We start from the raw sequence: 27289 nt of genomic DNA on the forward strand, positions 1-27289 counted from the left end.
CCTATGCTCTGTTGAGTCTCAAGACTTCTGAAAGGGAAACTCTTAATGCAGGGTATGATTCTTAAGCCACTTGGTTCCTCACCTGACCCGTGTGTTCCGTTTCATCTTTATTAATCAGATACATCAGGAAGAACCTGAAACAAGGGGAAAAAGGTACAATAAGTGAGACAAAGACAATTTTACTTTGGTTAGTCTTTTTGTGAGGAGAAGTTCTTTTTACCATTCCTAAACCTTGAGCTGAGAGCCCTTTGGAGGAAGCGTTTTGGCTACCTTTCTAAAAAATCCTTAACAGGGGCACCTGGATGGCTCAGTCAGTTGAGTGTCTGACTCAATTTGGGCTCCAGTCATGAACTCAGGGTTACGGGATCGAGCCCCGTGTGGGGCTCTGCACTGCTTAACATTCCCTCTCCCCACCCCCACCCCAGCTTGCATGTTCTTTCTCTAGGATTTTTTTTTAAACACTAAAATGGTCACCAAAACTCTTACTGTATGATTAATAATAGGTAAATGTAGAACTGAAATTGTGTGTCTCAAAGATATATCATGAAAAAAGGTAAAAAGTATTTAACCTCATTAAGTTCTCTTCAGAAATAGAGTTTGGTTTGTATTATGGCCATCTGAGAAATGCCAGTGCAGTTCACACATTCTGACCATGGTGGAGCTAAGGTTTGAGTCTGTCCATCTGGTATACCCAGGTTCCTTGGGGCCTGGGCTGGTCTATCAGCTCACACTGCATGACCTCAGAGATCCTCTCAAAGATTGGACTGTGAGACTGAGGGTGGAGAGAACCTGAGCCCCAGATTTCAGATTCTCTCAGAGTCCCCTTAGATGTATAGCTTCAGAGGCCGTAAACAGATTTGGTTCCGTCCTCCTTTTTCCCTTGAGACTCAGGCATGGAGGACATTATCTCCTAGCATATTTATTTGACAAAGCACCATTTTTAGGGGGTTTCAGACATGAATGAGATGGGTCCTCTCTCCTCAAGCAGGCTGCGAGAGGTACACAGAGCCAGAGGAAGACTACTATAATATCTAGTGCGATGGGAGGATGTAGAAGGGGGACAGCATTACAGCACCCTTTCACGTTTCTCTGCTCCAAGGTCCTGATGAATGGCCAAGTGCTCACCATTTATAGAAGGACATCCATCCTGATCACCTCCATGAACATGAAAATTCTCTTCATGAGAATTAACAATGATGAATCCTCCTGACTTGAGAAAGGGTAAAGGTTTTTTTTTTTTTTTTCCTTAAACTCCTATTCTAGCAAAGAGCTAGGTCTTTGCTCCTTCCCTTTGATAACAACACCTTTCCCAAAGGCTAAGCCTGTTCCATCCTAAAGATCAGTTTTTCCTAAACAGTAAAATGCAGACCCAGAGGGGAGCTTTTCTTTTCTTGAAAATGATCACGTAGAGAATCTGAATTGCCAGGTAGTCTCTATTTCAGTTACGAGCTTCATACGCAGTCCATGGCACATAATAGGCTCTGAAAATCTTATTCCTGAGGGAAAGCTTTATTCAGAACAAGTGAAATACTTATTAGTACCTTCTGGGGGCCAACCACTATGCCAAGTGCTAGGATAGAGCAGCATGAAATACCCACATCCCCACTACCCAGCCCTCCTGGCACTTGCATGTTCCCCGGAGAGGACAGGCAGGGTGAGGCCTGCAGGTGAACCACAGGATCCAGCACCATGCAGGTCACTGACCACTGTGACAGGAGCAAATGTGGTGGGGGTGGGAGGCGGGGGAGGGCCCGTCTGGAATGGGTTCAGAGGGGACCAGGAAGAGAAAGATGGAGGACTGTGAGCCCAGACACTCTGAGCTTCACTGGAAGGGCAGAAAGTAGCGGGGCAGTAGCTGGAAGTAAAAGTGGGGCTGTAGGCTTTGTTCTTGGGTTAGGGTTAAAAACCAACACTCGAGCGGTGATGGGGAAAGTTCAGTAGAGAAGGAGAGACGGAGGCTTGGGGTCCCGTCCCCGGCGGAGGCTGTCCTTTGCTAGGAGCCTGGAAAGCCCCCCGCACACATCCGTCAGAACGTGGGCCGGGTGGGGGGGGACGTCCTCGAGGTGTCCCCACTCAACTCTACTTGGGGAAAGAGGCGGAAATGGGGCCTGGAGGTGCGCAGGGGGCATCGCCCTTTAGTTCATTCTGTCCCCGCCCCGGCCCCTGTGGAGCGAGGGCACTCACAGATAGTTGGCCAAGTTGTGCTCCTGTAAGGTGTGTGTCTCGAAGCCATGAGGAGTCGTGTCAAAGTAGTCGTTGCCAATCCCGCAGATGAAGCACTTAGTCTACGGCGAAGGAGAGAGGCAGCAGGAGCGTCAGCACGTGCTACCTGGCGGGAGGGGAGGGGCCGCAGTCTCCCGACGGGGGACCGTGCAGACTCGGTCTCCAGTGCTCTGGCGTTAGTCATCCCCCCGGTGCCACGGAGCCGCTGCCAGCCGAGCGGAGTGGGGGGGGGGTGCGGGGAGGGTGCAGCGGAGCAGCACCAGGTGGGAGCAGGCCCAAGGATTCTAGACCCATGGCCGCAAGGCACACACAGCTGGGGCCAGTCCAGCGTTACCTCCATGTCCTCGCGCACTTGTTCCTGCTGGTCTCTCAGCTCTCCAAAGGCGTCGATGATGAGACCTGGTATTTTAAATACAGAGACAGGTAAAGCACCTCAGGGAGCTGCAGGCTGGCTCGGGGCAGAGGCTCAGCAGCAGAGGCCACGGTGTTTGCAAGAAAGTGACCATCGGGCTCAACCTGTAAAGCACAGTCAGACAAAGCAAGTTCTCGAGTGGCACATGCTGGCCCGCGTCTGTGCTCCCCCTCACCCCACCTTTGTGCGGCGGTCTACACTGGCCCGCCCGCCCTGACCACCTGGTCGCCCCCACGCAGCCTGTGGCTCAGTCTTCCTGGCAGCGCCATAGGCACTGATGGGTACCGGGATGCCTATGCGGTTAGTCTCTCCTCCGCCCCTATCTCCGAGGGCCACCGCAGCACCGGCAGGTCCTGGGTGTGCACCTTCCCTTGGTCTGCTGCTGTACTCGTGTCTACGTGTCCTTGCTCTCTTGTTTCCATCCCATTGCTCCCCCGACTTGGCTCTGAAGGACCGAGCACAGTTAGTGGCACGACGCAAACTAAAGTCATCACCGTTCTTCATTCCTGACAACCTAGTGACTAGAATATCAGCACCCCTCCCCCCAGGGAACGCTGGCTCGCTCTCAGGACTCCCCTCTCCGCTCCTTCATCACCACAGGGTCTGGGAGAAAATGAGAGGCAGGAGCCGAGGCTGCAGGACAAGACCCGCCACGGGAGGCACCGGGGAGCTGAGGGAGGAGCACACCAGCACCTCGGGGCGGGGGGACAGGAGCTGGGCTGGACCCCCACTTGGATTCACAGGTTCCTGGTGTGAGTTCCTGGGTACGGCTGCGTGTGGCTCACGCTCGCACGGCAGATGCTCAGTAGGTTTCTGCTGAATAAGCGAGTCCGACGAGTGTGAACCTCCACTCACAGGCCCAGGCCCAGAGGGTAGGGAACCAGGCGTACGCCCTGCTCGTACCTCCCACGAGCGGCAGCCCACCTTGAATGATGGCCAGCAGGATGACGATGACAAAGAAGAAGAACGTGATGTCGAAGACAATGCGGTACATTTCGTAGGGGTCACCGGCGGGGTCTTCAATTTCGTCACCGATGCCGCCCCCGGCTCGCACTCCCACGTACATGTGGAACAGGTAACACTGGGGAACGGCAAGAATGGCAGTTTTGGGGAAAGTCGCAGGGTGTTGTTTTTAGCCTGCCAGTCAGCGGACCTTTCAGCCCCGCGGCTCCTGCCGTCCCCCACGCCCCCCATCGCAGGTGAAAGCCTTGTCACACTCGGCCTATAGCAGATATTCTTCCCTCATTAAAGGGAGAGGAAAGGGGTGAACGATTTGAGGCCCGCAGGGGGATGCCTGGGGGGTGCAGAAGTCCAACTGCCCCGAGGCCGCTGGTGCCTCCCAGGAGGTTGAGGGCCTGGCTGGGGTGGGGGGGGGAACCTAGGGGGGTGCTGGCCCTACAGCGGGCACAGGCAGTGACGTGGGAGGCTGGGGCAGCAAGGCGACGCATGTGGGGCCTGCGGGGGCGCCTGACGGGAGGGCAGCAGGACCGCCTCCACCTGTTCTTACTGCCTGGAGAGCTGACCATGGACCAGGGCGCCTGGCACGCGGTGTCCCTGCAGCCCGTCACCATGAACATCTTGAGGTGTGGGTGCCCCCCTTCTAGCGGCTGGTCCCCCCCTCCCCGACCATAGTGGTCTTTTTGCGAGAACCGCCCCGGGGCTGGTTGGAACACATGGAGCCCCTGATCCCTGGGACCCGGCCCAGCTCTCCGAGACACAGAACTGAAGCTGGACTCCCAAGCAACTTCGGTGCAGGTCCATTGACATCCAGGCCAAGGTAGCAGCATCCTGGACACCTGTGGAGGTGGCCAAGACCTGCTAGGCCCAGGACACCTACAGCCCCCCGCTCCTCCTCTCGTCCATCTATCTGTCCGTCTGCCTGGGCACTTCCACTCTAATGTCTGGTCCGCGCTGGCGGTGGGCTCTCACCGTCATCATGTCGTCACACTTCATGTCCGGCTCATCATCATCTTCACTCTTGTTGTAGAACTTGCGAAAGAAGTTGAAGGCCACCACGGTGTAGAGGTAGACCACCACAGCCAGGAGACCCACGGTCAGGACCAGCTGGCAGCAGGAGGGAGAAGGGGGAGGAGGTGGGTCCACCCCGAGAGCTTCTCGGGAGACCCCAAGTGAACAAGAAAGGTGTGGTGGGAAGGGGACAGAGGAAGGGGTGGCAGCAAAGGCTGTCCTACTGCAGGTGGACATCACGGGGCTAGGGGGATAAGACAGGGATGGGGGGTGGGCTAAATTCTCTATCCCCCCACATTCATAGCCTCCAGCATCCCAGAATGTGAGCGAATCTGGAAATCAGGCCTTTAAAGAGGTAAACTGCAATGACAGAACTGCCCCCTCTCCAGCCTAGGTGGAGTCCTTCTGAGAGGGATTGGGACAGACACAGACACCAGGAGCCACAGGCACTGAGGGGAGAGCAAGTGAAAAAGCAAGAGGGGGCTTCCTAGGAAACGAAGTCTACCCCCACCTTGATCCTAGACCCCTGGCCTGCAGAACCGAGAGGAAACAAAGCTAGCAGCCTGCCATTCTGGGTGGTGGCCCTAGCAGACATGTGCTGGGATTGGGGATTGGGCCTCAGCAACCTAAGGAGGGATTTAAGGACTGCACAGTGACAGTGCTGGGAAGAGGAAGGGTCTCTTGCTTTTTTGGCAGGGACAGCAGTGAGTGGAAGCTTCACGATATGGCTTCTACTCTAATGCTGCTTCTAAAGAGTTCAAAGCTTCTTTGGACGGAGGAGGCCCCTTACATGTTTTCATAAAGAACCACGAGTGGATAATTGTCACAGCTTTGAAGTTGCTGTAGGAATCATCTAAGATGGTTTAGCAAAGCGACATTTTTCATGATTAAGAAGCCTGCCTAGAACCTTTGCAGGGTCACAGGGCATGCTCGTTTCCCGGTTCTAGGAAGTACTATGAATGAGGACCCTGTGGGACCTACTTATCTGATCCATAGGAGGGACTGGGGGTGAGCCGGGGCTTCCGAGATCACAGTCAGAATGAAGAGACCTTTTGCTCTCCACTGTCAAGGTGCCACACAAAAGGGGCAGAGGCATGAGGATGAAGATAAATACCACCAGAAACGTATTCAAAGGCTTCTCTGGGGCAGCCCGGGTGGTGCAGCGGTTTAGTGCTGCCTTCGGCCCAGAGCGTGATCCTGGAGACCCGGGATTGAGTCCCACGTCGGGCTCCCTGCATGGAGCCTGCTTTGCCCTCTGCCTGTGTCTCTGCCTCTCTGTCTCTGTCTCTCTCTCTCTGCCTCTCATGAATAAATAAATAAAATCTTAAAAAAAAAAAAAAAGGCTTCTCTGAATGATGAATAGCAACTTCCCAAACCTCAGACAGCAGACCGCACAGAATGCAGTTGGTTTTAGAAACAGAAAGAACCTGGGCTTTGCACCAAAGAAGAAATGGGCTAGTCCTTCCACTTAGTGGCTGTGTGTCTTGGGTGAGACACTTGGCCTCTCTGAGCTTCAGTTCTCTTACCTGTCAAGGGAGCATCACAGCTACCTTATGAGGTAGTTGTGAGCCCGTCACAGTACCTGGCATGAGCTGGGCATGTATTTTTTCTAGATTTTCAGCAAGCCCATATAGGAAATTCATGGTCTAAAGTTTCCATTTCAGGTACAGTTTTGTGTGACGCCATCAAGCCACATCAATAAAAACCCGTTTCAACATCTGAGTAAAGGGGAAGGAAATAATTCTACGAGAACGTGTGGTAGCCCTGGTGTTGCACAGATCACCCTGGGGGAAATGTTGCTTTTATAGGGTCAAACTTCCCACAGTGCACATGTAAAAACACACAATGGCCTTTCTCCCAGGAACCTATAAGGAACCTAAAGGGAAGCATTCAACACTCGAGGCAAACATCTAGATCACAGATTCTGTTACTGCCTCCCCAAACTTCAGCAACTTGTGTGTGGCAGCCAAGCTTTATCTCTAGCTTTTCTCCATTCTTTTTATCACCAACCAAACAAGAAACATTGACTGTTGCCATTACCAAAAACCTAGAAGAAAGAGATGATCCTCATGATCCTCATACCTGATGATCTAGCACCTTTGATCTTTTAGAAATTTTTGTGAGTATACTTGACAATCTTATGCCAGTTTCAGGTGTACAGCACAGTGATGTGGCCTCTCTGTACATTGTGCCGTGCTCCACAGATGTGTGGCTACCGTCTGTCACCATACAATACTATGACAATACCACCCGCTATATATAAAGGGTACCACAATATGCTAATGTTAATTAACATATCTGTCACCTCACACAGTTACAACTACCGTGTGTAGGGTGCGTGTGTGGAAACACTTCAGATCTACTGTCTTAGCAAACTTCAAGTATATGATACAGTACTTTTATAAGCACCATGCTTTACATTAGATACTCAGAATTTATTTGTCTTATAACTGAACGTTTGTACTCTAACACGACCCCTGGGCCCCATCACCTGGTAACCATCATGCTACTCTCTGGTTCTAGGAGTGGTTCCCACTGTCTCATTTATAAAGTTGCATGTAATGCGGAATGAAATGCTAAGGAGTTTGAATTTGTTGACAAAAGGAGCCATTTGAGGATTTTTAATCAAGGGATTGACCCTGACAACAATGTAGAAAACAGACTGGATATTGAGGAGGCTGGAAATAGCCATATCTATATTGACAGACACAGACACGTACGTGTGTAGGTGAGTATGTGTGTATATATATGTCTACGTCACGTAGAAGCATGTATCAGAAGTCCTTGGGGAGCCTAGTTACCCAGCCTCCAGGGAACAGATCAGATTCATGGAGGGAAGGGTAAACCTGAAAAGGTCTCCAGGGTGACCCTGTTATGTCCATCACCTCCTTCCCTTCCCCTTTCTCCTGATTGATCTAAATGTTCAGTGTTTCCAAAACAAGGTCCTACATCTCTTAAGTGAGGGCTGCAATTTTGCAATGACAGTCAATATTTTCACATTTGGCCAAGAAAGGTGTACTATACGCCATGACGTACACCTTCCCGTCACATACTAGGGTCCTCCCCGTTGTTGGCTTTTTCCTCCTATCCACATCTAGGCCTCTCCTCTTCTGCCCAGTGGAAACCCCAGTACCTGTTTGCCATTGTGAGTTACAGATGACAGAATAGTCCTCAGCGTCTTGAAGCCCATTGCGATGTCCAGCAGATGAGCAGCAAAAAAGAAGTTGTTGTAGTGGCCCAGGACTGACATGGTTGTGTACCAGGCAAGGTAGAGAAACGACTGTGGAGAAAGGAAGCAGAGGCAGTTGAACAACCTTTCAGGCCTTTGTGCCTTGTGATGGGCCCATGAAACCAGCTGTGGTCTGGATACGGACGTGCTAAGGTACCATGACTGGTCTAAGGGTTGCCATGTGAGAGCCCATCCACAGTACACTAACTGATCCCCCTCCGCGCCACGAAGGCCTCCCGTCTCTGATAAGTGAGCATGGAGTCCTCTTGACACCCTCCCTACATTGTTGCCCTATGGCGGCCGATGACCTCCCCGACCCCGTGGCACAGAACCTTGTATCTCCCGAAGCCATACTCACGTTGTCGGTGAAAACAACTCCCAGTTTCCAGATATGGTACTTCATGTCAATGGAGCTCAGCCTAAAGGGGAGCAAATAATTTTAAAGCTTATAAATGTCAGACTTTAGGTAAGTGTTTAATAAGGGGAAAAGTTAAGTGTTTTCTTTCAGGTTTAATAAGCTGAACACAGCTCTGAGCTTTATCAAGTTGTATGTGTTCCCCGTGGGACCGAGAATGGTAGAATCACACACCCTGAAATTTTAATAAGTCTTTGTCTTTCTGCTCTAACAGGCCTGAAAGCTGGTAGGTCTTTACATTGCTTTGAGGTGGTGTTCTCCCAATATGTTAGAACCTAGAAAAACACCGGAGCCACACCAGGGCCTGAGAGTGCACAGGCGTGCTGTAGTTCTCCGCTCTGGCACACTGAAGAGGGCTGGAAAAGCAAAGGATCTGCTTGGGCAGACTTTGGGTTTGAACTCCTAAGCTCTGTACCATGACACAAGAGAGGCCGCCTCTGCTTTGTTCTCTTCGACTGGGCTGAAATCAAGGGCATTTTTGTCCAAACCTAGGAGTTCCGCAATGCGTTCTGCTCCGTAGAGATCTCCATACTTGTTGATCACCTGGAGAGAGGATGACAGGGTGAGCTCGGGCCACGCACCACAGCATGGTCTCCAGAGCTTTGTTAATGCTCTGGCCTTTTCAAGGGGTTGATGAACACATGATTCAAAATGCAACAGGAAAATAAAGAGGAAAAAAAAATAAGCCCTGGGAGAAAACAGAAGTGGAAAAGACAAAGTGAAAACCACATCTCAAGCTGGTATCTTTTGGAGGGGAGAAGAAAACCAGTACGTACAAAGCAGTGATTGTGTTAAGCTGTTTAGGGCAGATGAGTACAAGAAGGAGCCAAAACCTACATACGTTCATACAGAAGCCCTTCTGTGACTTACTCTTTTCAAGATACCATCATAAAAGCAACAGCAAACATATTTGTGTTTGTATATGTAGAACTTAAAAAAAAAACACACGACATTTCTTTGGTGGCCATGGAAAACACCCCCTGCCTTCCACTGACAAGGCATACCTTTCTCTTGACAAACTTGTCCCAGTAGTTATTAGGGAAAGATCTGAAAAGGAAAATGAAAAGGGGAGTCCTTAACATCAAGGCTGACACATCAAGAAGCTGTGCGATCTGTGTCTGAATCCAGGATCGCTTTGGGCTTTGTCCTGCTCATTCAGAATTCAGACTGATTGAAGCTCAGAGGCACCACACATCTAACTCATCTGTGATTCTGCCTCTCTCTGGTGACTTCTGAAACACCTGGAGAGCCACCCTGCATCTTCGACCTCAAGATTATGGTAAAGAGCCAGGAACTGTGAGGGCAGGCTAGACAGAAACAGGTGCATACATGTTTCTTGATCCCAGTATAACTAGAACAAAACCCTGTGGGAAAACACATGCATTCAAGCTTCGTTCACTGAGTACACAGCTCTTGGTTCACTGAGTACCTGGGGTAGGTGATAGTGATATAGTGGTGGGAAGTGTAGACAAGGTCCCTCACTTGATGATGTTTCTGGAATGGGAATCACCTTTGGTTCGTGTCTGTGGAGTTTTTCTCCAGAAAAACCAGAGTGCTCTTCCCCTCTATTCTCCATCCCTAAGTAGCTCCTGTGGGGTCTGCTCTTCTCAGGGAATTAGATCCTTCCATCTTCTGGAGGTGGCTCCCTTTACCATCCTGTCCCCAGTCCTTCAGGGGAATTTCTTTCCTTAGCCTGGTAACTTCCATCAGCTCCACTGCAAATAGTTTGTGATTGTTAAGGCCCAGGGAGGAACTGTCACTTCCAGGTAGCTTGGCAAAAATCATTTACGATGTTTTTCTCCTGGGGCACCTGGTGGCTCAGTCAGTTCAGCATATGACTTTTGATTTTGGCTCAGGTCATGTCCTCAGGGTCATGAGATGGAGCACCAAGTGGGCTCTGTGCTAGGTGTGGGGCCTGCTTGAGATTCTTTCTCCCCTCTGTCCCTCCCTACCTTGCGTACTTGCTCTCTCTCTCTCTCCATTTCACAGTGATTGACCTTTCCTGGGAGAGTTCCTTGTGAGTCTAGATTGTCTAGACTGGCCCTTGGTGTGCGCATTCTCAGTTCTGTTTACCTTGTGTCCATTCTCGGCTCTGGTACACAACAGTCTCCTATTCTACAAAGACCACCCACGCTGGGGATAAGGAAGGGAGGACCTCCCTCTACTCATGGACCTCTCTGAAGAATAACCCCCAGCAAATGCCACCTCTCCCCCAACAGACAAGCTTTTCTTTTTTTCCTGTGGGGACAGTGTAGGGGGGGAAGCTAAAGCAATTTCTTTGTTTCAATCATCCAAATGCCACTTAAAAGCAAAAACAAATGCTGAGTTTACAGAGTAAACTGGTAATAGATTTTATCTGGAGGCATAGAAAGGATTATTTTGAATTTCTTCTTTGTACATTTTTCTACATGTATTAGTTTCAGAACCCAAACAAAGTAAATTAGAAAAAAAAAAAAAAAAAAAAAACAATCCTGGCTTCTTCTATCCACATTAAAATCTCCTTTCTCTTCAATCCTTTATACAAATGGTCCATAACATACAGCTCAGCCTTGATCACACTTTGTCCTAAGTAGAAAATTCTGTAAGTGATGCCTCAGGGCCACTGACTGAAGGCTGCAAGCAAGACCATTTCACAGACGATCTTAACCTTGTCCCCTGACTAGGGATGGGAGCTCCTTGAAGGTAGAAAACATAATTTTACTTGGTAATATTCCTTAGACCATGAGGTAGACAACAGAACCTCCAGAAGGGAAATGCATAAACATTACCTGTGTATGTGGTCAAAAAATAATACAAGATGCTCAACCTCTTTAGAAATGAAGGAGGTGCACGGTGAGATGCTACTACACATCTACGGAATTAGCAAAATTATCTCAGTATCTTAACAAGTTTGACCAAGAGGCAGGGAAGCAGGAACTCTCATACAGTGATGGTTGGAATGTAAATCAAGACAAACATTTGCGTATCCTACTATTCAGCAAATTCCTTCCCTGGTCTCTACTCTAGAGAAACTCTCTTATTGGAACATCAGGTATAAAAGTGTTCATTGTCCCACTGTTTGAAAGAGCCAGAAACTAGAAACAGTTGAAATATCCATTGTCAGGAAAATGGATAACAACATGATATGTACATGATAAATACTTATATAATGGAAAATATGCTGCAGTTTTGAGGATGATCCAACTATGGCCATACACATCAACATGGGCAGGTTCCAGATGCAGTGTTGAACAAAAGTATGACTGTATAATTAACGCATATAGCATAATTCCATTTACATAAAGTTCAAAAACAGTCAACATGAAAGAATGCTTCTGGGGAACATGCCTGAGTGTTAAACTATACTAAGGAAAGGTTGAATATTGCTAAAGCCAGGAGAATAGTTAAGTGGGGCTTGGGAACATCATGATCAGGGAGGATGTCCAGGACTTGAAAGCTATGAGTAACTATTCCATTTGTAAAATTGTGTAGTTCATTATTATGAACTACTTTAAAATACACATTTTATATTTCCTTAACATGTGTGTTTAACAATATAAAAATAAAATAAAAAAGATAGCTCTCTTTGATAGTTAACTGTAAAAAGTAGGTTACTGCAAAGCACTCCATGTACTATGATGCCATGATTGTGGGAAAAAAAAGATTCACCCATGTAATAATTTTAAAACAGCTATTTATGTACTTCTGTGTTCATGGAGTTCATGGACATTTAAGCCACTTCAAAAAAAAATAGCAACTATCCTCATTGGAATGTTTTAGTGTACTTCTCATTAATTCCTTAGATACTTAGATTTTTAGCAACTAAACCGCCTTTTTACTGGGAAGGAGGGCATATATCCTCTTTCACAGACATGAGTATTACTGATAATTGTAGAAAGCTAGCCAAAGAATTGCATTATTTAATAGTATCCAAAATTTCTGTGATGTGATGACATAGGGTCAGAAACGACTTTAGTTTTCCTTATTTGTGTGGATTGGCAAGGACCTGCAGAGGGACAGGCTTTTGATTTGCATACTCCCTTTTTTCTTTTTTCCCCTAAGAGAAGAGTCTTCCCTTTCTAGAAACTATTTTAAAGACCCCAGTTGTGCCTTTATAGAGCTGCCTCCCTCAGTCTGCCTGTCTTTGAATAAAGAGCAATTTTCTTGGGCAGCCCCAGTCACTCAGCGGTTTAGCACCGCCTTCAGCCCAGGGTGTGATCCTGGAGTCCCGGGATCGAGTCCCACATCGGGCTCCCTGCATGGAGCCTGCTTCTCCCTCTGCCTGTGTCTCTGCCTCTCTCTCTGTGTCTGTTATGAATAAATAAATAAACATCTTAAAAAAATAAAAGAAATTTTCTTCCCCCAGGAGTCAGGATTGTTATTTGCAGATGTGCACATTTTGATTGGCACAACTAAGAGTTTCAACACAGTCATCTCTGTTTACATATCCAGCCCTGTATCTCTCCTCTTTCAGCATATTAATTTATCTCAAAACTCTCATTTTCCCAGTTGTGAACACACTGACATTGCCTTCGCTAATGGTGATGGCCATTTTGTGAACAAGTAGAGAAAGGGAATGACGAACTGCTTGATGTCTACCCTGTGCCAGGCACTGCACACACTCATTGATCTCCCAGACTTTGGGAGGTGGTATTTGTTGGGCTGGAGAGACTGGGAACCTCAAAACGGCCGACCGCAGGCCAGCAACCTCCCAATAATGCCGCCTTGCCACCCCACCCCCATCTTCCCGCCATGCCACCTTGCCACCCTACCCTAACTTAGCTTACAAGACCTTGCCCTTAGTTACAGACCCTTACCCTAATTGGAATGCCGCCCTACCCCCATCTTCCCGCCAAAAATTCTTTTTAAACCCCCCCACGGTTTCCCGGGGCGTGACAGCTGGTGACTTCCCCACTCTCTCCCTCCCCTGTGGGCTGTGGAACCTTGCCCGGGAGTGCGTCCCATTAAAAGCCTGTTTTGACCAACTTTTGCTTGGCCTCTCTATTCCATTTCACTACCTGACAGTATTCTCATGCATCTATTAATGAAGAGGAAATCGAGGCTCAAAGGGCTGCATTACCTTGCCCCTTTCACAGACAACTAAGCAATGGAGCTGACCTGCTGTCCCACCTCTGGCCATTGCATCAGTGCTCTTTCCCACCATGGTCCTGATCATACACATGCTACCAACAAAGTAGGCTTAGCACCACAGGTGGTAGCACCCACACCCAGATGGTCCTATTTGAACTGCCTACCAAGTGACAGTGGAAGGAGTCTATTACCAACCAGGGTACTTGTTGGAGAAGACTTCAGAGGTCATCAAACTGCTGTGCCGTATGGGAGCTCTAGAGAAGATGATCAGATAATCTCAGAACCCCCGGGCAAGGGAAACAATTGTGTATGACTCGAACATGGAAAACGAAGTCATACTGTACTGGGCCATCTGGTCTTAATTCCATATGCTCAACACTCCCTGACAATATCCTTGATCCCCCATTATATGCACAGAGATACACACAAGTGTTTGAGGGGCAACAGGCTATTTCACTAGGAAGGCAGCAGAGAAAATAAGTCCTAGAAACCAAAAAAAGGTTTATACTAATCAGCCTGCAAGGCTGGTTAAGAACATGTCATTCTATTTATGGTATAGACTCTTCTTTTTCCTTTTTGGGATGGAGGTGAGGGGACACTTACGGTGTGTTGATTACCAGGCGGTCCCACTGCCCCTTGATGTCATCTTCAGATGGCTGTTCAGTGATGTACAGGCCATCGAACTCCAGCTTCCTGGCAATTTCTTTTTCCCTTTTGAATACCACCAGAGGGACCTAGGAGTGGGAAGACACTAGTTGCTCAGAGAAGGTTTTCTGATTATAGCACCCTCTCCCAAGCATTCCCACCAATTAGCATTTCCAACTTCAGGGCAGTAATCTCTCTCTTTTTATGTTTTTATTATATCATATACTTAATTATTTAAAAAAAATAATCTCTATACCTAACCCAGAGCTTGAACTGAAGACGCGGAGATCAAGAGTCACATCTCCTCCGACTGAGCCAGCCAAGTGCCCCTGGGGCAGTAATCTCTTTGTAGTAGGATTCTTAGGGTTCCTAGTTGTGGATCTAAAGTCAAATCTCTTCTTACTCCTTTGGCTAATTCGCCTCCCTCCAAAAATCTGGTTTCATTTGGGCCACCTTCAAGCCTTGGATTAAATAGCTGATATAATACAAACTGGACTCCTTGACCCATCCTGGAAAGAAGGCCATATTTAGACCAGTACCTAGGCCAAATGAGTTAGGTCCCCTAGGACTCTTAGGCTAGAGTTGATCCAAGACTTAGAAAGAAAATGAATTATTCTGGAATGGATTGGTCAGCCACACGAATACCATGGCATGTTCCAGCCCCCTTCAGTGGCTACAGTCATCTCCATCTCATGGTATTGATGCTTGGTTGGTGAAACGTGGTTTGCTTGCTAGGAGGAGAGGGTTCACTAGGCTCTGTATAGTCTTCTGGTATTGAACTTTTCTTCTTGAGAATGACCACTTACTGGTTCCCGACTATCACTCCCCATTCTCTTACAGTTTTAACTGTCATTCTAGGCTAGAGATGGTGTCATGGCTATGATGACCTACCACCAAAAAAGTACACAGAAAAGGAGGGGTAAGTATCTACTTGCTCCAACCATCATCACATATACTTCAAGTAAGGGACAGAGTCAGTGAGGTCAAAGGAGACTACCGAAATCCCTGGAAATGAATAGTAGCCAAGGCTCCTCTAGCCAGGAAAGCCTAATACGGACAGAGCTGGAGCCTGTCATTCGGCTGGAAAGCTACTGGTTACTTGGCAACATCCCTCAGGCCTTGGTCTCCAGATGATTTCTTCCAATAACTCTTTCTCAAAGCTTTTGATATCCATAAGCCCCACACTATTTCTTTATTTCCAAGAAAAGAGAGACAAAATTTAGATCACGATTTGTAAAGAGTTACTTCTTGTCCTTTTTTTTAATTCGAATTCAATTAGCCAACATACAGTACATCATTAGTTTCAGGTGTAGTGTTCAATAATTAATCAGTTGCATGTAACACCCAGTGCCCTTTTTCTTCTTTAAAGTGACAAAACACCACCAAGGAGATAAAAGACTAAGGACAGGAAGGTGGCAAAGGCTATTAATAGGCATTTGCACACTGTGAAGAATCAATGATGGCTGCTAGATGATGGATGATGTGGGAGGGAAGGCAAAGGTAAAGCTACACTGACTAACATCTGCTGTCTTCTCAGAGGACTCTGAATAATAATAATAATACCAAGGTTTAGGGCAGTACTCATCTCTGGAACTTGAAGCACGCCCCCTTCAGTCTTCTAAGGGTTTGCAAACCCTTGTAAGTAGGATCGGCACATCTTTATTCCCTAGGTAGTGTTTACCTTTTGTTTTCTCTAGGTCCCTAGTATATGTGCATCAAATCTAATAAGCTGAGCCCTGGGATGCTAAACCATACAGTAAACCAGTAACATGCTCTCACGGTTACTATGTTTGGTGTTCTGAGTCCTTTTATACCTGTTAATTTAACAGCCTCAGACACTTTTAGGAGTTGGTAGTATTATTATAATGCTCATTTTTACAGATGAGGAATCAGAGGAATGGTGAGGTTAGTGGTAAAACTGAGTCCCACCCAGGCAGCCTGGCTCCAGAATCTGTGCTTTCATTATGACAAAGGAGTCTTTGGTGTGGGTTAGGGCACACGGTCTCCCCAGGGGGATAGCTGGATTTCCTGCATGATATTATAGTTCACTGGGGGTAGTGAGGACTAGAAGGATAGGAATATATGTTTTGGACTCTTCCCAGGGAGAAGATCGTTTGATCTATGGCCAAGGAGACTTCCCACTTAAGAAAAAAAATGTAATGAGGAAAAAGATGTGGTATAGCAGCAACAGAACTGGACTTAGAACACCAAAAAATAGAATAGAACGACTCACAGGAATAAACAAAGATTCATATAACCATAGTAGTGTCTGAAGATGGCCCCAGTGAACCATGTCTGCTGGTATTCATTCCCTGTGTGGCTCCCCCTCACCTCCTGTGCAATGAATCTGAGCTGACCCTGTAACTTTCTGCCACCAATAAAAGGCAGTAAAAATGACACTGTGCCAGTTCTAGGCCTAAGCCTTAAGAAGGGCCAGCAGCTTCCACTTCTGTCCTCCTCTTGGAGACCCCAGGCCACCATCATATACAAGAAGTCCAGCTCCCTTGCTGGTGAGAACACATGGAGAGGCCCGTGGAAAGAGGGATGCCCTGCCCCTTGGAGAAAGAGGCCCAGATGCCCCAGCTGAGCCCAGCCTTCCAGCTCTTCCCTTGTCAATGTGCCAGGCATGAGGGTGTGCCATCGTGGATAAGCCAGCCCAGCGAGCAGACAATTGCTGACACAGCTGCCTTCACATGGAGCAGAGGAACTGCTCAAATGTGCCCAGTCAACCCATGGGATCAGAGAGTCAAAATGACTCTTATTGTAAGCCACTAAGTTTTAGGGGCAGTTTGTTATATAGCACGAGATAACTGAAACAGTAATCCACCAGCAAGTTTTCTTCTAATATCCTGAATAGTTGAAACCTAATAAATTTTGGAAGGTGAAAAGCATTTTTTAAAAAAGATTTTATTTATTCATGAGAGACACACAGAGAGAGGTAGAGACACAGGCAGAGGGAGAAGCAGGCTGCATGCAGGGAGTCTGATGTGAGATTCCATCCCAGGTCTCCAGGATCACGCCCTGGGCTGAAGGTGTCGCTAAGCTGCTGAGCCACCCAGGCTGCCAGAAAAGCATTTTAATAATAATTCCAACCTAAGTTCAAAGATCAGAAGCAGTTCTCATTACTAGCTCTATGTGTGACTTAGCCTGGCGATTATTAATCCTATGAACCTCAACAGGAAGTGCCTGAAAAGGGACTCCCAGAGCAAGGCTTCTCAAACTACTGTGAATACAGATCACCTGGGAGGCATGCAGAGTTGTAGATTTTGGTTTAAAAGACTCAGGATGTGGCAAGATTCTGCAGTTCTAACCTGCTCCCTGGTGATGGCAATGCCACCATTCCATGACTTCAGTCTGTGGGCAAAAAGTTCCGGAGAACAATGGCCTGGCTGGGCTCAAAATTCCCTGAGGAGTGATACTAGATTCAGAGTGGCCCGCAACTCACCTTCAGGCAGTAATAGCCCACCACACAGACCAAAGAGATGATGGTGTGGATAATGGCCAAAGCCCGCAACGTCGGTGCCATATACCCAGTGCTCTCCTGCAGAACAAAGAACACCATCGCTTCTTCTTCTTCTTCATCATTAAAGGAATTCCACAGATTTGCAATGTCCTCTGTCTCTTCTTCTAGAGGTTCTTCAGTAACCTGGCCCAAGACACACACTGTCTTTTAAAAGGAGTCTCTGCCACTGGGCTCTCTCCTATTTTTTAGATTTCTAGCATATGTTGCACCCATAGTAGTGATGCAGCAGTACGTGCTGAGTGAGTGAGGTTTATATAACTTATTACTAGGAATCTGCAGTATCTCTAATAACTACAAACAAAATTTTTAAGACACAGAGATGGCCTCTTGAAACAAAGCAAAAAATGTCAAAGTTAGGAAAGCTGTACTACATATACTGTAATCCCTATGCCACAGGAGGTGATTTCTGAAACGCTGTGCCCTGGGAGGAGGCCGGGACACAAACATGCACATGTGCACATGCACACACACACTTGTCATTTTCCATTCCCTTTTAGACACCTTTGAACTGCCATTCTTACACAGATGGCCTCCAAATCTACACCTGTGAGGCTTTCCTCCTGCAGCCCCATTCCTGCTGGCTCTCTTCACCTCTATGACTGTCTGCAGCCACGTCAACCATAAGCTAAAAATCAAGCTTTGCCATACCCCTCTATAGACTTCCATTTTTCGTCTACAGACAACAGAAAGCCATTACTAGTTCAACCCAGTGGCAGGTGGGTGTAGGTAAAAGCATGTTTTATAAAAACTAGATTGGTGGTTTTATTTATTATTTTTTTATTTTTTAGATTGGTGGTTTTAGATAGAAAGGGAAAGAGGCAAAAGTTAGAATAGCCAGTTAAAGACTATGTCGAGAATCCAGGACCTATCATTCATTAATTCATTCCACTAACATTTATTTGGTGCCCACAATCTATGAGACTCACTTACCAATGTTCAAAGTCTTTAATTATCCTGATTAGTCCCTCTTGTCTCACTTCCAAAACCTAGCTACTATTAATTCTTCCTTCATAATGGCTCTAACATCTAGGCCAATGACAATGACTTTCTGTTGACTTATCCTTTAAGGAAAGAACTACACTTATTATTCATTTTGAAATATACCAGAGTGCCCAATATAGTGCCCATATAGTAAGCACCCAACACATATTTGGAGAGTTTATGCAGTAATCATGAGAAAGCCTGAACTATGGAAATAGTGCCCTTACTGGCTTCCCTGGCCAGCAGTGTCTCCATTCTTCATGCCGCTAAAGACCGTATCCTTATAGAAGCCAATGTATTAGAAACTTCCTTAGATATTAGAGTTTTTGCTCTAGTTAACAGCATAATTTCTATTATGATTTTTTTTAAAAAGTATATAGATATTTAGCAAATAGCTCCTGAATGTGGTATCACCTTGTAAAAGAGCAGAATGAAGTTGATAGCGAAGGCGACAAACAGAGCGAGGAACCTCAGGTTGTAGAAATTCCTGGCCAGGTAATGCTGAAAAGGAAAGGACAGGCACAAGTAGAATAGTTTTGGAAGGGAAAGAGACCTTCCTTTCCTCAAACCAAAGAACTTTTCTAGTTAGAAATGTATCCCTACTCTTGGTAACCATTCTTCTAAGAGAATCTGGACTTATTTCGGGTGGAACTGAGATGTGAGATGTTGATTTAAAAAAGAATTGCTGAGAATGATGCTCAAAGGAACCTTGCTCTGAGTTACCCCTCAGGGAACAAAATGCCTAAACATGTCCCCAGCAGAGGATTCAAATGCTGTTGTGAAGGTGCTCGTGTGTGTGTGTGTGTGTGTGTGTGTGTGTGTGTGTGTGTTCCACATAGAATGTAGTCTATTTGGAAATTATGAGTACTTGAGGCCCCCAGAAAAGCCCTGTAGCTCCCACACTGGAGGTGGCCAGTCTTTGGCTTAGAGTCTTGTCCCTTGTAAGTCACGGAGCCTCTGCCTCTGCCCTCTCAGGGGAGAGCATTCCCACTGCCACCTTCTCCAGATAAACCAGCCCTTGAGGACTGAAATGGTAGCTGCTTGGGGAAAACTCTCAAGCTGTCTGTGGAGGGGGCTCTCACCAATGGTGTTGGGGAAGGTGTCCTCCTGGCCATAAGCAACTGTTCTCAGTGGGCAGTATGTCAGAGGAAGGACATCACAAGCTCTGGTAGGATGCATGTGGGATAAAAAAACTTCTGAGGAGTAATAAGAGAACCTAACACAAGCATATTCTTTTTGTATCCCAAATGATCCAATTACTTCTGACCTTTGGACTATGATTGGCCAAGTATGCACATGACACACATAAAGGACCAGATAGAATGGGTTATCTGCACCCTCCTGCCCTGCAGAGAGCACATGCAGGGCTGGGTAGCAGGGTAGGAGTGCTTGGCCTTCCCCAGGTTACCCTCTTTTCCTTTTCCTCCAACACGAAAGGAACAGACAGGTGAAGGAGAAGAGGAGAGAAAGAGGATCAACAATGAAACAGAATGTGGCCATGGTCTGAGGTCTATGCCAGGAGTGGGGCCAAGGCTGGAGTGCTTACCAGTAACTTGGTCTGATAGATTTCCAGCCCTTTGAAGAAATTAGCCATGAAGGCTTCAGGCTTCTCGACTTTCTGGCCCCGCCGTGGCTTCTTCTTCTTTGTCACTTCTGCCCACGGGGCCTCGGCCTGTTCTTCCTCTTTGGCCATATCCTCCTTCTCCCCATCTTCTAGGCTGTAGGAATGAGAAACCCATTCAGTGTAGAAGGGCAGCTGGAGGCCTGGCCCCGATAAGGAGACTAGATTAAAAAGAAATCTTGTAATTATTCCTCGAGGGTGGGAACTTCAAGTCTGCATTTCCCCACAGTGCCTCGATGTCACCTTGGGATTTAATGAGCGATGATGCCACTTTGATGAGCCACAGTCACAGGGAGGTGTCAGTTGTAAATAAGTTTGTAATCCTCTTCTGATATGTAGCTGAGCAACTTTTTTCCCTTTGGAAAAGTTGTCCTTTACTTTTTTTTTTGTCCTTTACTTTTTAAGACTGTTGGAATTAGTAGTAGTACCTATTCTTCTAAGCTTGTGCTAGGAATCAAGTGGGATACTATATAAAAGATCCTGGCACACTAGGCCTCCTGAGTGGCTCAGTCGGTTAAGCATCCAACTCTTGATTTCAGCTCAGGTCATGATCTCAAGGTCATATGATGGAGCCCCATGTCATGCTCCAAGCTCAGTGGGGAGTCTGCTTGAGATTCTTTTCCTCTCCCTCTCCTACTTCCCCTCCCCCTCCACTTGCACACACTTTCTCGAGGGGAAAAAAAAAGACCTTAGCACAGACCCTGACATGTCATATGTATTCAATACATTAGATATCACTACCACTACCATTGTATGAAGCTGCCAACTGTGTTCAAGAATTCGTTTGGCCAGGGGCTCCTGGGTGGCTCAGTGGTTGAGCATCTGCCTTTGGCTCAGGGCGTGATCCCGGGGCCTATGTCTCTGCCTCTCTCACTCTGTGTCTCTCATGAATAAATAAATAAAATCTTAAAAAAAAATTCGTTTGGCCAGACAGTGATATTCTGATCTACTAGTGCAATGACAAAGTTACTGTGATTAATAGAATGTGTTTACTGTATAGCTGGGGCAGAAAGAAGTATTTCTGGGACTTGCATAATATCTGTTTGTGTTAACAGAAACCAAAATTTCTATTTACCACAGCAATAGAATAGTAGATGCTATTAAGAACTATCTGCCGTAGCACTGCAGGGAGTTGAAGCTACCAAGAACTTACTCCATTTTCTCGGGTTCCACTTTTCCTTCTGCATCATGTGCTGCTTTCATCTCTGCTGCCTGGACAAAAATAACAATCAGTTAAGTTTTCCTCAAGTTAAAGAGATCATGGTCATGAGCCACATATAGCATTGGCCATTTTCATGTCCTTGGTCACATGTCCCCATGGCTTTCTCCCTTCAGGATGCCTCTGCTTTCCTCAGGATCATGGGATGTAAGTATCCCACAACAGATCAAGCTACTCTGGAGAAATGCCAGCACAAAGGTTTCAAACTTAAAAACTCAGTTTCCCTGCTAATATTCAACTCCAAGAGAAGACTTGTGCTAGGACCCCACGGCACTGGTCCTACTGCCCCACTGGGTCAGAGAGAGATGGGACACAGATACACTAGGTCCAATCTAGAATCTGCTTTCATCACACAGAATTCCTGCCTTGTCTTCAATACTCTTAAGCACTACCCCGCATCCCTCTGATGGATGATCATTGCACTTAGAATAAAATTCAAGTTCCTCAGCGAGGTCTATAAGGTCTAGGTGATCATGGCCTTTCTCTCCATCCTCATCTCATTACCTCCTATACCCAAATTCCCAGACCTCATTTTCTTTTCTAGCACATTCCAAATCCTTCCCTGCACCAAGATCTTTGCACAAGCCACTCCTCTCTCTGGAATATGACTGCCCTGGTCTTTCCTGTGCCTGCCATCCTTTAGGACTTGGGTCAGATGACACCTTTTCAGAGGTCTCCTAACCATCCTATCCCATAGTAGGGCCTGTATTCTCTTTGTAACACATGACCTTGTTCATTTCTTTCAGCATGGGTCACAGATGGTAATTATCTTATTGATTTGTTGTCTTCTTCCACTAGAAGTTAAGATCTATTAAAGCAAAAATGTTTTCTCTCTTGTTAACCAGTGTATTCCCATAGATAGAGCACAGCCTGATATGTAAAAGGCCTTGAATGAGTCCCTATCATGTATCAAACTCTGTCTAAGACCTGGGGCTACATCAGGGAGCAAAACAGAGTAAATAAATTCATATTGCAAGGAGTCCTATAGTTCTGATGCTTCCATCCCTGACTCTCCAAAATTAGGTGAGAGTTCTCTCCTATATATTTTCTTTACCTGGCATTCTTCCTTCCTAACATTCTTCATGCTTGCACTGACTTCTGCAATATGTATTTTTTTCCCCACTAAATTACAGGGACAATGCACTTCTCACCACTGTCTTCTCAGAGTCCCAAACAGTGGGAAGCATGTATTAATAATCTTCAATAAATATTAATGAAATGAATAAAATTAGTCTTTGGGCTCTGAAGTCTTCACACTTCTCTCCACATCCTTTTAATTTTTTTTTAATTTTTTATTTCTTTTTTTTTTTTTTTTTTAGTTTTATGATAGTCACAGAGAGAGAGAGAGAGAGAGAGAGGCAGAGACATAGGCAGAGGGAGAAGCAGGCTCCATGCACTGGGAGCCCGATGTGGGATTCGATCCCGGGTCTCCAGGATTGCGCCCTGGGCCAAAGGCAGGCGCCAAACCGCTGCGCCACCCAGGGATCCCTCTTTTTATTTTTTTTATTTATGATAGTCACACAGAGAGAGAGAGAGGCAGAGACACAGGCAGAGGGAGAAGCAGGCTCCATGCACGGGGAGCCTGATGTGGGATTCGATCCCGGGTCTCCAGGATCGCGCCCTGGGCCAAAGGCAGGTGCCAAACCACTGCGCCACCCAGGGATCCCTTTCCACATTCTTTTTAATCCTAGGATGATGCTGTGAGTTGGATGCTGCAATGGAGGGGAACACCCAGAACTTTCCATGACCAAGGGGTTCTGAATTACTATTATTCCCTTAATCTAGTCAACTGACTCAAAGTCCAGTTGGAGAGTGGGTGTATCTTAAGAATGAAAATGTTCCAAGCATGAGGCTGTGCTAAATCCTATGATATCATCTGGACCATTTGGGACACTGCAGAAGTATCATCTCAAAAGAAAGGTCTCCCACTATCTGAAAGTTTGTTTTATGCCACTTGACTTTTATGAGAGACCTTCATCAGTACCTGTTTGTGCTACCTGAAAGGCATCCGAAAAGGATTTTTACTTCTTTGCTTTATGACATTTCAGCTTACAAAAGGTTTTATAGGAACACTCTAATTTGGATGGTGTAGGAAACCTCTGCTTGGTTTTTGATGCTTTCCATTCACTGGATGAACCTGCATCCCATGAGAACCAACCTTCTACTGAGGCTGTGGAAGACCATCAGGTTTGACCTCTACAATGTAAAGTGAAGACCACTCAACAATTAGACCTTGAGACAACCATCTGAGTGTCACTCTTCCCAGACACAGCAAAGCTGGAATCCTAAGATCAGAATATAGAAGAGCTGGTACCTAACAGGATGCTGGCTCCTAGGGAACTGGGGTCAGAAACGACTACAGATCTATTTCTGGGCATAAAGGAAAGAGGACAGAAACAACTCATGCTTACCTGTGCTTTTCTTTTCTTCTGTACAGTACTCTCTAGTGTAGGTGGCTCATCCTTGCCAATAATCTCAGAGAGGTCACCCAAACCCACTTCAGGCCCATGCTTTAAGCCACCTTCTTTCTTTGGGTGGAATCCAAAGAGATCTGACATGATATCTGTGTCTCCCTTTTCAGCCTTCACGAAGTGAATCAATTCAGGTGTAATACCTGGCTCAGTCACCTCTGCCCTCTCAGAATCCATGGCATCATCATGGATACCAAATTGGGTTGGGTCAGGCATATCACCCAGGATCTTGGTCACTCTGATGTTCTTTGCCCCTTCCACTAGGCCCCCTCCAAACACTGTGTTCCAGAGGATCTGAAAGATTCCTCCCAATATGGCGAAGAACAACCGGAACAGCTCCAGAAACAACATCCAGAAGAAAGAGAAAAACACCTTCACCAGCTCCTTCACAGTCATCTTTTTCACCTTCCTGTACTGCTTCCTGAGGTTCTTCAGGGTTGCCTTCTTCAGAAAGTTGGCAACATTTCTCTTCACTGAGGCACAGGCCATGGCAAATGCAGAGGCAGACTCGAGAGACTTGCTGTCCTCCTCCTCACCCTCAATTTCTAACATATAAGATGAATCTTCATCTTCTTCCTCCTCTTCTTCGGGTCTGTCAGCTGAGTCAGATTCAGAGATCTGAGATGCTAACTGCATTTCAAAAATGGTATCCTCACAGAAGTTCACAAACAGTTCCATCTTTTCTTGCTCTCCACCTTCATTGACCACATCAAAGATGAACTGCCGCTTAGATTCCTTCACTTGGGGCTTCTCCCATTGAGTTCGACTGGATTCACTGATTTCAAAATAAACGCGCTCAATTTTCTTGGCCCCTCCCATGATCTCAATACGTCCCAGGTAGGGTTCAAAGTAATTTAGTACACTTTCTGCTGGGTCCAACAGACACTTCAGGCGAGAATCATTTGGCATATGTTCGGAGAGATTCGTCAGTAACACTGCCACATTAAACCCTATGTCCTTGGCCGGCTCATGGAACCGGTCTACAAAATCAATGTAATTAAACATATCATTCTCATCAGCTTCTGCACATGAAAGGAGAAAGTCAATCTCTGACTGTGTGTACTGTTTTTGCCCTTCCATGGCCTTCTGGAACTCTTTTTTGGAGATAATCCCTTTACCATCTGGGTCATATTCTTTGAAGGTGTCTGAGCTGGTGAGGTCTTTAAGTTTCAAGAACATGTCAAAGAATTTCAAGATCATTTCTACATTGGTAGATGATTCTACCAGTGTGTCAACCATCTGCTTGCCAATAGTTCCATTTACCACATTCCCTGTGAGGCAGGTTAAAAAAGACATACAAATATATAAATAAACCCAATTCATCATGTAACTGGTCAGGTAGCTATTTTTAGAAAACTTGTGTGCCCAATCAGTCGGCTCTTTCCTGACCGTGATGGTTTGGAAATGGGTAGGAGGGAACAGCAAGCCATAAAGACTACACCACTAGGAGCCAAGGGGGAAAGGAACAAAGAGAAGGAGGAGATGGCCACACCAGTGCCTCTTATCTGGACTGGGGCCTGGGAATTGGTTTTATTATCAGATTATTGGGGGCACATAGGGATAAGTGGTGCCCCTCTTATCCCCTTAGACCTAGGAGGGTGCCCAACTAGATGGCTGGCATACACACTGGCAGCCAGATGTACTGAAAAGCAGTGGGGAGAGGGAGAGGATAGGGAAGAGCAAAGCTTGGAGGTTTTCCCCAGTTCATTCTGGCTTTCCTATTAATATAAAATGAGTTGGTTTCAGGCTTTGTCCATCAGACCATGTGCCCCTCACTCATTTTTTGCTTCTGAAAATTTGGCTTTCTAACCAATGTCATATGGCATCAACAACCTGCCAGAAGGATAATCTGCATGATTAGTATGGTTAGTGCTCAGACCAATTACAGTTGTGTGAATGCCTAGTTATACCAAACAGCCCAACCTTCCAGGAGGGACAGAAGCATCACCACCATGTCCTGAAGGAGATCCAAGAGTTCCTTCAGCAGCTCGATCTGACTGGAATCCTAGAACAGAAACAGGAGATACCCCTGAGCTATCTGATCCCTCAGCAAAGTATAGGGCAGTGAGCAAGAAGAGCCTGCTCTGGAAAGATGAGGTGAAGGCTATGTGCATTGTGAATGTGGATGTCTTATCTGCTGTTGGTAGCATCAGGGGGGCTCACTGCAGCAGGGCTCATCTAACAGAGCTCCTTTAGTTTCTCTTCTATTAGTACAATGTGGCAGATGTATCACTTGTTGTCCAAAACTACTGAACGACCCAATCCACCAAAGAGCCGTTAGGTATTTCTCTTAGTTCATGTTGTTTTTTATACTGGAGAATTACTAGGTGAGCTTTTGGGGAATAGTGCTGCAACCCAATTAAGATGTCAAGGCTGCAATCTCGAAGTGGGTTCTCCTTTCTTTTTGGGTTAATTTAGTCTCCTGATTCTAGTTGGTGGTGATCTGGGTGCCACTGGTCCCTTAAAATGACATAATTGAGGCTACTCCTCTGGATGATTTTCATTTCAGCATTGCCAAATTAGCTCTCTGTTTTCAACTCTACAGAAGGAAAACAATCCTTGGAAGATCTGAGGTGGGCAATGTGAGAGTGAGATTACAAAATGCATTCTGGGTCACACTTCTTGTACAGTTTCCCTCTCAAAAATACGGTTCTTTGTCGAGTCTCTCAACTTTCAGAGGGATCGCCCCCCTTTGGTGTGGGTCCTAGCTATATAAACAACATCACAGAAGTGTAGGATAGAAGAGCTAGAAGAGACCTCAGATCATTTACTCTAATTCCCCATAGTTCACAGACAGTGGAACCAAAAACCAGGAAGGGGAAGTGACTCCCTGAAAGTCACCAGCGGAGAGGCAGCAGAGCCAGGCTCCTGTCTCCAGAGCCTCTCTACACTACACTGCCCTAGGCTGGGCTGACATAGGACTGGATGTATTACTGCCAGATTAGCAGTGCTCCCAAGAACTCTCTCCTCCCATAAGGCCAGAGTCAAAAGGGGAAAAATGAAAGGGTTAAATAGCACATTCCAGAAGAGAGGAGGCAGATGTGACAGCCTTGAACATTTTAGATACACATCACTTAAATTAATGCTGTAAATGTTACTCTAATCAGCCTGAAACACATCCTGAAAGTTCTCCCTCATGTGTTGCCATGGAGAGAGGCAATCGACAACTACATCCCCTCCATTTATGTGTTCATAATAAATGTTCTGAGTGATTCTGATTCATCTTGCCAGAGAGATGGGGAGTGAGAAGGAAAGGCAGAGATAGGGAGGGAAGGGAAGCCAAGGTGAGAGAGGAGGGATATATGAGTTACAGAGACATGCAGACATGTGACAGACCCAGAAGGGGCTGATAGATTGTCATAAATTGACAAAACAGTGACAAGGAAGCAAAAAGGATCTAGCATCATAAAAAGCAAATGCTAAGGCAATTATGTAAAGGGGAGGTTGGTGGGACACAAGGAAGGAAGCTGCATCCATGCAAAAGCCTGTCTGGGACACCCCTGCAGGTATTC

General features: G+C 46.4%; 1 protein-coding gene across 3 annotated transcripts in view; it reads right to left on the minus strand.

Moving 5' to 3' along the window:
* RYR3 (ryanodine receptor 3) overlaps positions 1–27289 on the minus strand; it is a 518005-nt gene that overhangs the window by 1732 nt on the left and 488984 nt on the right. For all 3 annotated transcript variants that reach the window (XM_038579912.1, XM_038579911.1, XM_038579910.1), the window contains 16 exons: positions 25701–25782; positions 23718–25048; positions 21241–21299; positions 20013–20184; positions 18881–18967; positions 17408–17608; positions 13921–14051; positions 9252–9294; positions 8663–8790; positions 8191–8251; positions 7737–7883; positions 4565–4699; positions 3560–3716; positions 2558–2622; positions 2185–2285; positions 83–134 (listed from right to left, as the gene is read on the minus strand). In XM_038579912.1, the coding sequence (XP_038435840.1) occupies positions 83–134; positions 2185–2285; positions 2558–2622; positions 3560–3716; positions 4565–4699; positions 7737–7883; positions 8191–8251; positions 8663–8790; positions 9252–9294; positions 13921–14051; positions 17408–17608; positions 18881–18967; positions 20013–20184; positions 21241–21299; positions 23718–25048; positions 25701–25782 (2952 nt within the window). The remainder of the gene's footprint in view (positions 1–82; positions 135–2184; positions 2286–2557; positions 2623–3559; positions 3717–4564; positions 4700–7736; positions 7884–8190; positions 8252–8662; positions 8791–9251; positions 9295–13920; positions 14052–17407; positions 17609–18880; positions 18968–20012; positions 20185–21240; positions 21300–23717; positions 25049–25700; positions 25783–27289) is intronic.

The sequence above is a fragment of the Canis lupus genome, chromosome 30, assembly GCF_011100685.1.
Source record: "Canis lupus familiaris isolate Mischka breed German Shepherd chromosome 30, alternate assembly UU_Cfam_GSD_1.0, whole genome shotgun sequence".
Taxonomy (NCBI): Eukaryota; Metazoa; Chordata; class Mammalia; order Carnivora; family Canidae; genus Canis; species Canis lupus.